Raw genomic sequence first — 12,566 nt, forward strand, 5'->3', positions numbered from 1 at the left:
TACTACTTTAGCATTTGCCATAAATTCGGTATCTTTGATGATGTTATTATTATTTTTTTTAACACATATATGACGTTCTAAAAAATTTAGAAAATTGTGAACTAATTCTGTCTTGTCTTAATGATTAGTTATGAAACTCAATGTGATTTTGTTGTTATTAATAGAATGTTCGAGACATTTCATTTATTTTGTACTTCCAATAGCTTTACAAGGATACCCGGAATAAACTTTATTTACTTTGTTTGAAAATATATATTTCTAAATTTGTATTTACTTTTAAATATTTTTATTAACTTTTGATAATAACTGAAAAACTTTTCAATAATGGCCTTGGTAGGTCTAGACCTAAAAAGTAGGTCACTAAATCTCATAACCATTGCAAAGGCATGAAGAAACCAGAAAAAGAAAAGCTGCAAATTACAAGATTGAAGATCATTCTCCAATATCACGACTCTTCTGCAAGTGTTGAGCATTATTGGTCATGAACCTCAATGTTTATCTAAAGAGCAAAAAGGCTTCACAATCTCCTGATTGTTGTGTTGAGGTACACATTCAATTTCAATTTCAATATGCTATAACCATTCTATCATCACTAAATAGTAGAATGCAGAAAGCCAGTGTTCACTCACCAAATGATAGATAGAACCTGAATGAAAAACATCCAAATTTGAACTAAATTTAGTAACTTGTTGACCAATTTTCTGATATGGTATTATATACACTTTTCCCATGTCAAGACAGCTCTCTATATTCTAGTGTCATTATATATCCTTGTGATAAGTACAGCGAAGTTAAGAATAAGAATATATTTTCGCACATACTTATAGAGGCCTTAGAAGTGGATAATCTTCCAGGAGTTCACGCTCGGACAACGTGTCGTTCTCGTTCTGGGGTGTCCATAAAACCTCAACTGCCTGCATGCAAACAGAATAGAATTTGAGATCTAACAATAAACAGAACCTTTGCTTTTGGTTTTTAGTCATTTAAAATCGAACTTTCAAAGATCACTCCCGTGAGATGAGATTCTTCTATTTGTTATCTACTTTTGACCAATGTTTTCAAAACTCAATCAACGTTTGAAACTAAAAAAAGTAGTTTTTAAAGTCTTATTTTTGTTTTTGAAATTTGGTTTCCTAAAAAAAAAAAAAAAAAAGATAGGTAGGAACAACTGTGAAGAAACTGGGAAAAAACAAATTTAATTTTCAAAAACAAAAAAGCTAAAATAGAAATGATTATTGGGCCTAAAATACCAACTTACCAATATTTTGCTGGAAGGAATAGATGCTAGTTTTTGCAAAGCTTCCTTCAAGTCCCCACTACCATTGATAGCAGGTAGCTTGTGCACTCCCTCAGCAGCCACCAATATTGTTATCTAATATTCAAAATATTGTGATCAAAGGGTAGAAGAAAGGAAAGGAAACACCGTGGTCTTTTCTCTCATGAATATCAGATTATCATTCTAGCAAAACGAATGCACCTCTGTTAATTTCTCCTATTATGAATAAGAGAAACGGAACATCACGTTTTTTTCTCTAAAATGAGTGGTTTTCCAATATTACCACACACCTCACAAAAATCAAGAGAAAGAATACACCAAAAAGCATAGTCTAAATCAGCACAGCAAGAAAAATCAAGACAAAAAATAATGTAGAATAGTATACATTGCATAAAAATCAAGGCCAAGTGAAACTAACCACAATGTATTCATTGCTAAATCCACTTGTTCTCTGGCTGCTTGTACTCTGTCTTTTGATGCTATTCACGTTGACAAGAGTTTCCTCATCAAATTTCCCTCGCTCTTCAATTGATAATTTATTGAAACGCTTCTCTCCATCTTCTATACTACGTTTCAGATCCATCTAATTTTTTTTCAAAAAGAGTGAAATTAAGCTTCCAATACCAACTAAGGCTAGCAAGCCTTGTGAGAAATAATTCAAAGAAGAATGTGATAATAAGCATGCACATTGGAAACAAGAGTACGAGAAGAAACTTCACCACAAATTAAGAGCATAACATAACAAACCAGCTTATACAAAGTCTACCCCACAAATCCATTGAAGACTTAGCAAGTTCATGCACTAAAATTCCATTTCTAGGAGATATCAAAAGTTTTCTTTTAGCAAGCTTTTCAATCAGAATTCTGAACCTGAAGCAAAGGTTTACATTTCCCACCAAAGCCTCATGCCCCCTAGCCAATGGTGCTGACCCTGGGTGACTAACTAGTATATGATCAAATCATCAGTTTCAAGGGCTAATGTGAGCAAGGAGAGGGTCAGGAGAATGGTTTCTTTCTTTTATTTTTTATATATGAGAACAAAATATTCATTCAAAAAGGATTGTCACAGCCAAAAAAAGAACAATCTAAAGGACAAAGGAACAAGCTGACACTGACCCTTTTCCAAAATAACTAAGAAGGAATCAGAGAAAAGCCGTGTAAAGATACAAAAAAGCTTGCGTTGTGTACTCAAATTTGAGGCCATGAACTGTATAGGACAAGGGCGCTCCAATTGGGGTGTCACTTGAGGTGAAGACCCTAGTGTTTTGATTTCTGGAAACTAATTGAGGAAAAGATTTTGGAAAAACTTGCTGAAGGAAAAAGCTTCATCCTTTACAGAAGAGGTTAAGTCTTGCAACTTAGTTCTATCCAGAATCCCTACTTATTAATGCACTTCTTATTACCAATAAAGATGACAAAAAAACTGAGGAAAATGAAAATTTTCTTATAGGGTTTTCTCTAGCAAGTCCCTTTTGTCCCAGCAGATTATTGCCACAATTTTTAGAGGAAAGAGCATTAAAAGGGGTCATAGAGTGCCCAAGAAAATCAAGGTTGTTTTATGGACTAACGTTTGGTGGCACCCATGTAGAGGATTTAGAAAAAGATGACCTGTAAATCCCTTCTAAATTGGCGTGTTCTATGCAAAAAGAGACAAAACTCAGTTTCACTTAGTTTTCCTTTGATAGTAAATCAAAAAAAGGTTGGGACATTGTTCCAGAGTTATTCATTCTTGACACGGGGATAAAAAAAATCTCCTTGGTTGTCTTGATAAGAAGGAAAAGGTTTTAGTCCAACATATCTAATGCTAGTTTATAAGAACTATGGTTAGGGAGGAACCAAAGAATACCAAGTGAGGAGTGTAGAGATTGCGATGGGATTTTGCATTCAGCTAATTTTATTGCCCTTATAGTTAATATTTTCTAACAAAATTCTTTTGTAATTAAAGCCCATAAACTCAAATATAATCAATTTGTGAATTCTATTTCTCGTACTAATCACCATATTGATGAGTAGGTGTTCTGTTCAGAAAAATATATAGAGATATGATAATGGCAGAAAACAACCCGAGATTAGGCCCCTTGCTTAAAGGAAGATATTGGATTCTCCTATTAGCAAGTGAAAAGTGAACCCAATGCATAGCTCTGAACTTATTCCCTCGTGTGTATGGAAAACAGATTTTTTTTTTTTTTTTTTTGAACCAGAGATGTTCTTTTCATTAATGAAAGAGACTGATAAAACTTTTCATTCAATAAATGAAAAGAGATTAATGCTCGAAAGTACAAACTCTACAAGGGAGTAAAAAAAGAACAAGACATAACACAAAAAGAACAAGATGTAGAAGAAAACGTCCACAACGAGAAACACCAAGTGAACTGAACAAAAAGAAACTAGTAAAAAGAGAGCTTGAAGGACTAAATTCAACACAAATGATCACACTTCGAAAAACAAACCAAAGACAATGTCTAAGGACCCAAAGCCTTGAACAAAAAGAACAGGAAAGCTTCAAATATTTGAGTCCAACCAAAAAGAACTGAACTCCAAAACATCAAGCAAGAACTATTGAACCCAAACCACAAATGCAATAAATTAATTGAACTTCAACAACAAATGCTTTGGGAATTGAATAGAGGAATTTCCCGCATTTTAAGATCATAAGCTTCAATAAGAAAGTAAATTTGTAAGGCACTGATGAAGGAAGAAAATGAGGAATCTCTTCGTCACTTTCTTGAAATAATAATACTAAATCATCACCAAAAAAACACCTTTTGCACCAGTATCATCAATAGTAGTTTTTATAAGCTTAAAAGCTTCCGTACTACTCAAACTAATTTCAAATGCAACATCACAATCATCAACATGATGTGAGAGAGAACGAAAGGTAGTGGGATCCTTTTAAGAATGAAATACTTCTTTAGTAAAAACATGATCCGAATCTAATATAGTAAAAAAATTTGTCTACAAAACTGAGAAACAACTTTCTGGATAACATATTCTTGGCATTTGAGCAAGTTTAGTATAACTATTCAAAGATTCAACTCACGCTGTTCTTGATTGTAAAGGTGTTCGTAGTCTGTTGATTTTCTTGTGTACTGTTGTTCGTTTATTGAAGTATCTCATTTTACATTCCCCTGCCTTATTCAATGTGTTTTATTCATAAACAGGCATGAACAATCACCACTAGTACCCAGCAACCCTCAATACATAATTAATATGCACGTGTTAACTCTGTGCAACTAGATCAGGCAATCTCCAAGGACATAGTGGGACTTACAGATGAATAACCTGAAATGCAATAATCAGGATGTCGAAGTAGCGCAAGAATCGTTTCTGCAACCCAAAGTGGAAAACAAAAATCACATAGAGAATAAGCTACTTTAACTGCATAACAGAAGGGCATGCATGTGATTGCAGCTTAAAGAAATCTCTATAAACCATTTTGGAAGAATTTTAAACAGTTCCAAAACAAATAACAATATTGACTTAGAAATTTGTTTCGCGACGCCTGCTGGAAACAGTTTCAGAAGACAGAAGATGGCATCATTGTTATTAGGGTCTTATTTTTCTATAGGACCTTCTCACATGCAAGGACTAACAGTACCAGTTTACTGCTTTTTTTATGAAAGGAAACAATGAGCGAGGTAATTAATCTTGAGAGGAAGAAATCAATAGTTTACCAGTTAGTACATAGCTCAAACCCTCAGGGGTTGATGTATCAGCACTTTCAGCAATTCTATTTAGATCTCTTTGGAGTCCCCGGCCCATGCCCAACAACCCAACCTAGAGAGAGAGAGAGAGTTACGCCATGAGTTAAGAATGATGACATACTTGTAGAAATTTTTCATAAAGTAAATTGTAACTCTAGAATCTGCATTCATCTATCCTACAAGAAAATAAAAAATTCATGACTACAGAAACTAAGTTTTCTACGCTGTGCCAGTACATCATTACATTTTTTTTCAAATCGTGTACTGAACTTTACAACCTTTTTTGTGTCGTAAGAAATCAAAGGAACTCATTAAAATCATTTTAAAAACCTATAAAGGAAGAGGGGAGCATCAATCAAGGGAAATGGAATTTACAAAATCTCTTCCAATTAAGATAAGATAGGACAAGCTATAGTTAAAAAGAGAAGTAGGGCTCTCGACATCTTTGAAGGTTCTATTTCTTTTCAACAAGAAACATCCCCACCCTAAAAACAAATACTAGCAATGCTATAACATCAGACATCAAGATCCTCATCTTCTTTTCAAAAGAATGACCTCCATAAGCATAGGTGATGAGGGCATTCGGGTTAACTGCAAGAAACCATACTTCTATTTTTCATATTCAACGTTCATATTGTTGATTTCGAAAAAGATTCAGTCTGCATCAAAAGGCTCTTAATTTTAAACATAGAAACCTACAACTGTTTATGTGAGATCCCACATTTGGGAAAGAGAACGAAACATTATTTATAAGGATGTGAAAACCTCTCCCCAGCAGACGCGTTTTGAAAACCTTGAGGGGAAGCCGGAAAGGAAAGCCCAAGGAGGACCGTGGGCTTGGGCCATTACATTTTATCCTTCAAGAACACTGGCTACATCCTTGCTTGACAAACGACTTGTTTATCCATAGTGAATATGCACAACACACAGCCATGTTTTGAATTTCAACCGTTGATTCAAAAGACGAATGAGAGTAAACCTTAACACAAAATCCATATATCAGAAAGAAAGATACAGAGAGGGAAGGGTTTGTCATACTTGAAGTTTAAGCACGCTAGTTTTCTCAGAAGCAGTGAGAACACTACTATCGGACCGATCGGAGAGAAATCCCGAAACCAGAAGAAACGCCGCGAAACCAGCCAATATGAAGAAAAAACTTGATCCGGCACCGACTCCGACCCCAACCGCCGGCCCAACGTAAATCCCGCCGCCGCCAAACAACGACGGCGAACTATAAGGCGCAGAATATGAATAACCAGAAATCATCGACGGAGTTGAGTAACTCCTCGAAGACGAAGACGAGCGCGACGAAAACGCACTTCCTCCAACACGTCCACCAGAAGCGGCTAACGCAGAATTAGGATCGTACATCAACAGCAATCCCAACAACACCGCAGCAATCGCAGGCTTCCGCAACGCCATGAGAGCATTCATAATCGAATTGGCAATTACCTCCATTGGCCTTTTGGGTTTATCTCCATCGACCAATCGCTCCAACCTGGAATTCGAAGTTGTCAAACTCTTCCCCCCCTCCTTGGAAAAGAAGCATCTAACACCGAATTTGACAGAGCTAGACCCACCCATTCTCAAATTCTTGGGTAGAACAAAGGGTCTGTAGAGATGACAGCGACCACTCGTTGATGGAGAAGGAGAATGGACGAAATGAACTGGGAATTGGTTCCATTTCAATGGATGGGGTTCAAGCAATGAAGGTGAAACCATGGATTTTAGAGATTTGGAACTGGAATTTGGAGGGATTTTGCAGCGAAGATGAAATGGAATTGAGATATTTTCTTCCTTTTTTTTCTTTTTGTTGATTGGTTTTTGGTGGGAATGGTGAGGATCAAGATGAGGCTGAGGATGAATTCTCTCTCCCGGGAGGAAATATTGTGGTGGTAGTGAAGAGTACGGCGTGTTTGAGAAATGGCAACCTGGCACCTATTTGTGGATCCTTGCCTAATTAAAATATTTATTTTTTTAATATAAACAAAATAAATAAATAAATTGTTTTATTTTATTTAGAATTTGATTAAATTTGCGTGAAGTTTGTTTATATATATATATATATATATATATATTTTCTTAATTAATTTTGATTTAAATCCTCTTGGTCGAGATGATTAGATTCGTAAAGTTATTAAGGATGTAAAAAGATTTGAGTTTTAATGTTGGTTTAAGAGTTGATTAAGGTTATGTTCGAAAAGATAATTGGGTTAAAAAACCCTCCCGGTGTCATATTGCCCGAGCTATCTTGCGATCGCTCTCTTCTCCCTCTCCCTCTTGTGTTGTCTTTTCGTGTTGGTCATCGCTTATCATGGTTGTGTCGCAATTGTCCTCGCAGACGGGCGAGCGTTGAGTTAAACAATTATTTAGGCACATGACAATGACGATGTATTTTTATCTCCCTTAATGCACACACTGTCACCTCCATTTCCCCTACCCCACGCCTACCTCATGCCAATGAACTTCTCTCTCTCTTCATTGTTGTTTCTCTCTCTAAAGCGTTTTGCGCACCAATAGACTCGAATGTTCACTTGATCTTTGAGATTGGCCAGTAACCTATATTCATAGCTTTTTTTTTTCGTACTACTAAAAACAAGACTAAGTCGGTGCTACATGTCTTACATGATTTTTTTTCGCACGATTTCTCTCTCTTTCTATAATGACCTGATTACTAAAAAATGTTTTTTTTATTTTCACGATTCTACGAAATATTTATCTAAAAAGTAAAATTATGATCAAAACAAATAATTGAGGTCCCATACAAAATAATTTAAAGTCATGAAATCATATACGAGTGGCGATTGATAAGATCAGACTATAAAATAAGTTAATTAAGAATAGAAATCTATGAATTCAAGATCACATTTTATTTAATTATATATATATATATAATTAAATACTAATTTGAACGGTTAAACTATTTATTAAATAATTTTAATTAATCAGCTATAAATCACTCCTAAGCCATGGATAAGGAATATGAACGTATAAACTAAAAATAAACATAAAAATAAAAATAAAAATAAAAACCTTTTACCGTCGGTTTCCTCTTTCTCCCCGCTCCCTAACCATTCAACCTCTCTTCTTCATTTCTCTTTGATCTTCCTTCCCCTCTTCGGCGACAGATCCGCGGCCGCAGCTCGAATATCTCCTCGTTTGCGAATCCACGCCAGATTTGCGACGGTGACACTCATATCTGCGACACTCACACCCTCGGTATTAGATCTGCAGTGGCAAACCTTTTCCAACTGAAACATAGTGTTTTACGCGGTAAATTGTCCTTTGATCAAGTTTCTTAAGGTATTTAGGTCAATTCAGTTTACAATTTGGTTTGATTAGCTTCTGAAACAGTCTGTCCATTTCAAGATTTTCGGTTCAGTTAGAATTTTGGTGCCTTAAAAATTCAGATTAATTGTGTTCTCACTTGTGAGTGAGGATTGTGTATTGTTTGTTCGATTTCTTACGACTGACTTGTTATTTGATCACTTATATAAACGTGGAGTTGTAGTGATATTTTTACATCGTTTTTTGCTCGTCTCTCTAAGTGTATGTTTTTTCTTGATCGAATTAGATTGTTTTCTGAAAGTTATTATAATGATCTCTTTTTGTGCTTCCTTTGTCATCTTGTTGTACAAAATGTTTATTTCTTGTGATGCAATTTCTTTCAAAACCATGGACCTACAATCACATTCTAATAAAACATGTTCGAGATGATTTGGAGGACGGAAAGTGGATAGAACTTAAGGGTTTTAACTTTTTTTTGTTGACGATTTTTCACCAGTAGTTTCCACCAACGCTTACGAGAATTAGGGAATCATGATCGGAGTTGGGAAGGTCAAGCAGTATTCTAATGTCCTCGACAGACCTCTCAGCAAGGGCAAACAGGAGGTTGTTCCCCTTATCTCTACAGATACTTTTGCTTATTTTTTTCTTGTGAAAAATTTCAGCTCTATACATGTTTTACCTCTGTGTGGACCAATTTGTTTAAATAGAACTCTTTAGTTCCTTGCTGGATTTTGCAGTTGCAATCTTCATATGTATGTTTAACTAAGTGAAAACGCAAGAGCTTGGCATATTATTTCTTTGCTGAGCTTGTAAGTTTGCGTTGACTTGAACTTGAGTTTTTTTTCCTTCTAAATTATATATCTTTTTGTATCTGGAACAGAATCCTTACAGCAGGGCATATTATTTCTAGAGACCCCTTATTAACGGTCATTTGATAATTTGAAGTGAATTTGAGCTACAATATGCATGTGACTTCATTTTAATTTGTTTATGTGTAGGTGAGTTTGAGTGCATTTGCATTCTTGTTCTCTGAACTCGTGCAATACAATCAGACTCAGGTTGACAACATTGCTGAGTTAGAACGAAGGTGATTTTTTATTTGGAGCTATTATATCTTAACCAACACGGTTCATCATGGTCTTTGTTTCTGTTGGAAAGGGGGTACAAAAATTAGCAGGAGATGTACGTCAATAATGGCTAATGTTGTAGATTTGAAAATTCTTATGTTCATTTGATTGCACATTCTTTTTTTATTCTTTTCCTTATGATATATATATATATATATATATATATATATATATCTCCAAAGGCTCGATTTAAGGAGAGGGGTAAAGTTTCAGCTTTGTTTTAGACTTCGTAGTATTTAGGCAGTTAAATGCTCCTGTCCAGAGAAGGATTTGATCTTCTTGGGGCTATGCCCTTTTTGCGTCCATGAGGCAATTCAATGTGGGTGAAAGGATTGTAAATGTGATATGTTGATGATGTTGAATTCCGGAACTTTTTTGTTTTTTTTTTAATTCTTATTTTCAGATCTATATATCCCTTATAATAACAATGGAAACCATTCTGTCTAGGAATTATAGCAGCAATGTCGTATGTCCTTGTTACTTTTTTCTCTTGCACATTAGAATTGTTTATCTCACAGTTTGATGGCTTTGAACTAAAATGAATCAGGTTGGAGGATGCAGGCTATGCAGTTGGTGCTCGAGTATTGGAACTGTTTTGTCATCGAGAGAAGGTATAGAATCTTATGTTAAAGCTAATTGAACATTTCGCTTTCTTTAACTGAACCAAATTGTTCTTCTTTTTCAGCTGAAGTTTGTTTTATGTTCTCAGGATTTTATTTTAAGTTTAAATCGCAAATTTATTTTTAAAAAAGCTTTGAAATTCTTCCGAAGATTAGGGTTTTGAAATCTGGTTAAAAATGGTTGTCTAATCTTTAAAATAAAGATTTGTTTGGTGTAGATAACTTAATTGACAGTAATTTTTAAAAACAACATTCAGAACAAAAACTACCAGACGACAGAGATATATTTATTTTCTGGTCAGAATACACTTTTGGTCTTGTGTCTATTTGGTTCTTAAGGTTTGAAAATAGACATTTTTAGGCCTAGGGTTTCTAAAATAGCTCTAAATGGTCCCTAGGCCCATTTGACCATTGGTTGACTAACGGATTATGATGTTGTAATTGATGACTTGTATTATATTGACTTGGCAAAATTAAATAAAATTAATATTATTTTGCTGGTGAAGTGGCCTTTCTCTCTTTCTTTCCCTCTTCTTCTTTGTCTGTCCTATTCTCCCTGAACCTTACCACCATCATCTGCCTCTCTCCAGCCATCGATCACCGTCACTTCACTTTTGTTCTTCCCCTGCCACCTCTTCAGATCTGTAATGAAGACCTTCCTTCCAGATCAGAAGGCTCATTAGAAGGAAACTTCAGATATGGGAGGAAGCTCTTCATTCCAGATCTAAAGTCTCTCTGGAGATTTATTCTGAAAAGTAGTCTGGAATGAGATAGAAATGAAGTGTTCCAGACATCTATTTTAAATTAATTAGTTTCATGGTCTTTGGAAGGATTACAGTGATGTGGGTTTAGGAAAGGAGAAAAAGAACAGTGTAGTTAGAAATAAAGTCAGTCTTGTGTAGCATTTTTCTACTTCAAGTTTTGGAATGGGATTCGAAGTCTGTATAAACAAGTGTGATCTTGATTGGATGAAATATTAAGAAACTACAGTATAACAATAGCCTTTCGAGAGGGCTATCTCGTTTCCAAAGTCCCACAATGGACACTCCATTAAAATGATTCCCACCCTCTAAGTTCCCTAACACATTTCTGTCAATGATTTCTTCATTGTTTACCCAATCTATTCTCTCCACCACCTCCACATGACACCATTTAGAACTATTTTTCAAACCTTAGGTACTAAAAGTGCCCCTTTTCAGTCCTCGCGATCAAATAGCACCAACTCCTTACCTTAGGGATCAAAAGTGTATTTTTGCCCCGCTTTTTTATTTTGGATGTGTTCTGCAGTGTTTTCCAATCAATGGTTCATTAATTATAATAAGTACTTATTTAGGTATAATCTGCTATTCAAAAGTGTATTTTTTGAACTTACAACAAGAGAAATCTATTGAAAAAGAATTAGCGTGTAAAACTATGTTCTAAAACAACTATAAAAATACTCCCAAACCACTTAGCTAATTTTAGCGGCAGTTATCATTAATTCCCTTCTACTTGCAATGAAGATGGTAGATCTGTTTAACCATGAAAGTTTAGTTATTGATTAATTTTTGTTAGAGCATCAGTTTTTGGGCTTGTACATGGGAGATAACTCTTGAGCTTAAAGCGCAATATTTTTAGATTTGAATTGCAGATATTCATTTACATAATTTTTTCGTTCTTTTGTATTTACTCTGCCTTTAAGGTAACGTGCATATCTGCTTTATGCTTGTTTGTTCTCTCAGGGAAATAGACGGGAGACACGATTGTTAGGAATTCTGTCATTTGTACACAGCACAATTTGGAAGATTTTGTTTGGAAAGGTGAATACTTGTATTTTCTTGCACAAATTGCCCTTAAAGTATGGTAGATTACACCCTCTAACTTCAAATTTTGAAAATTAAACCTTATGTTGCAAGAGTAATATATATTACTCTCTTTTCTTATTATTCATTAGACAAGACCAGACAACTAATAATCTTGTGAAAAGGGAACTATACAAAAAAGGGAACAATGCAGAAAATGAAACAATAGAAAATAGGAAATAGGCTAATTCCCTTATTTAATAGGATTACACCTATACTCCTCAAATTAAGGTTATTCCTTTTTTGACTCCTTTGAATGTAGATCTTAGAGGGTAACCCAAAGATATGACAACATGAGTGGTATTCAGGATCTCACTGCATCGATACAGTTCAATGAGCCTCCGAAGTGTCCGACTTTACTTTGCACATCTGAATCTAAAACCACATTTCTTCATTAGTTTCTTTTAATTGATGTAGATTGAAAACTATTATAAAACTGTTTTTAAATTTAACTCCTAAACCGATCGTACATTTTCAGTTGGTTTTGGTTTGGTCTCCTGTGTCCAACTTGCTTTCCCATTCTTTAGGGTTCTCCTCTCCATATATGGATAGGGAGGTGTTCGAGGCTATAGCCGTTTTGGGGTTGATTAGGGATATTCAAATCAACCATGGTAGAAAGATTCTTCGTTTTGGCTTTTGAATCTTTTCTGGGGTTTTTTTGTGTAGTGTTTTTCAATCTTTGTGACCCCCCCCCCCCCCCCCCCCCCCCC

The 12,566-nt window shown here is 35.1% G+C and overlaps 2 protein-coding genes across 6 annotated transcripts in view; one reads left to right on the forward strand and one right to left on the reverse strand.

Moving 5' to 3' along the window:
• Window positions 1-647: 647 nt before the first annotated feature.
• On the reverse strand, window positions 648-6,921 carry LOC111439711. Its single transcript, XM_023077255.1, has 6 exons — window positions 6,019-6,921; window positions 4,951-5,053; window positions 4,548-4,603; window positions 1,695-1,859; window positions 1,259-1,372; window positions 648-914 (listed from the first exon to the last, which is right to left on the reverse strand). Exons 1-6 carry the CDS (start codon window positions 6,700-6,702, stop codon window positions 822-824), a joined length of 1,215 nt encoding a protein of 404 aa, XP_022933023.1. The 5' UTR covers window positions 6,703-6,921; the 3' UTR covers window positions 648-821.
• A 1,071-nt stretch (window positions 6,922-7,992) lies between these two features.
• Window positions 7,993-12,566, forward strand: part of LOC111439773 (trafficking protein particle complex subunit 5) — a 7,556-nt gene continuing 2,982 nt past the window's right edge. Inside the window, exons 1-5 of one of the 5 annotated variants that reach the window (XM_023077316.1) lie at window positions 7,993-8,283; window positions 8,765-8,871; window positions 9,267-9,355; window positions 9,943-10,006; window positions 11,737-11,814. In XM_023077316.1, the coding sequence (XP_022933084.1) occupies window positions 8,800-8,871; window positions 9,267-9,355; window positions 9,943-10,006; window positions 11,737-11,814 (303 nt within the window). In that variant the 5' untranslated portion in view covers window positions 7,993-8,283; window positions 8,765-8,799. The remainder of the gene's footprint in view (window positions 8,284-8,764; window positions 8,872-9,266; window positions 9,356-9,942; window positions 10,007-11,736; window positions 11,815-12,566) is intronic. The other 4 variants (XM_023077309.1, XM_023077317.1, XM_023077318.1 and 1 more) reach the window with 4 other exon arrangements.

The sequence above is a fragment of the Cucurbita moschata genome, unplaced genomic scaffold (genome assembly GCF_002738365.1).
Source record: "Cucurbita moschata cultivar Rifu unplaced genomic scaffold, Cmos_1.0 Cmo_Scf00003, whole genome shotgun sequence".
NCBI classification, from domain to species: Eukaryota; Viridiplantae; Streptophyta; class Magnoliopsida; order Cucurbitales; family Cucurbitaceae; genus Cucurbita; species Cucurbita moschata.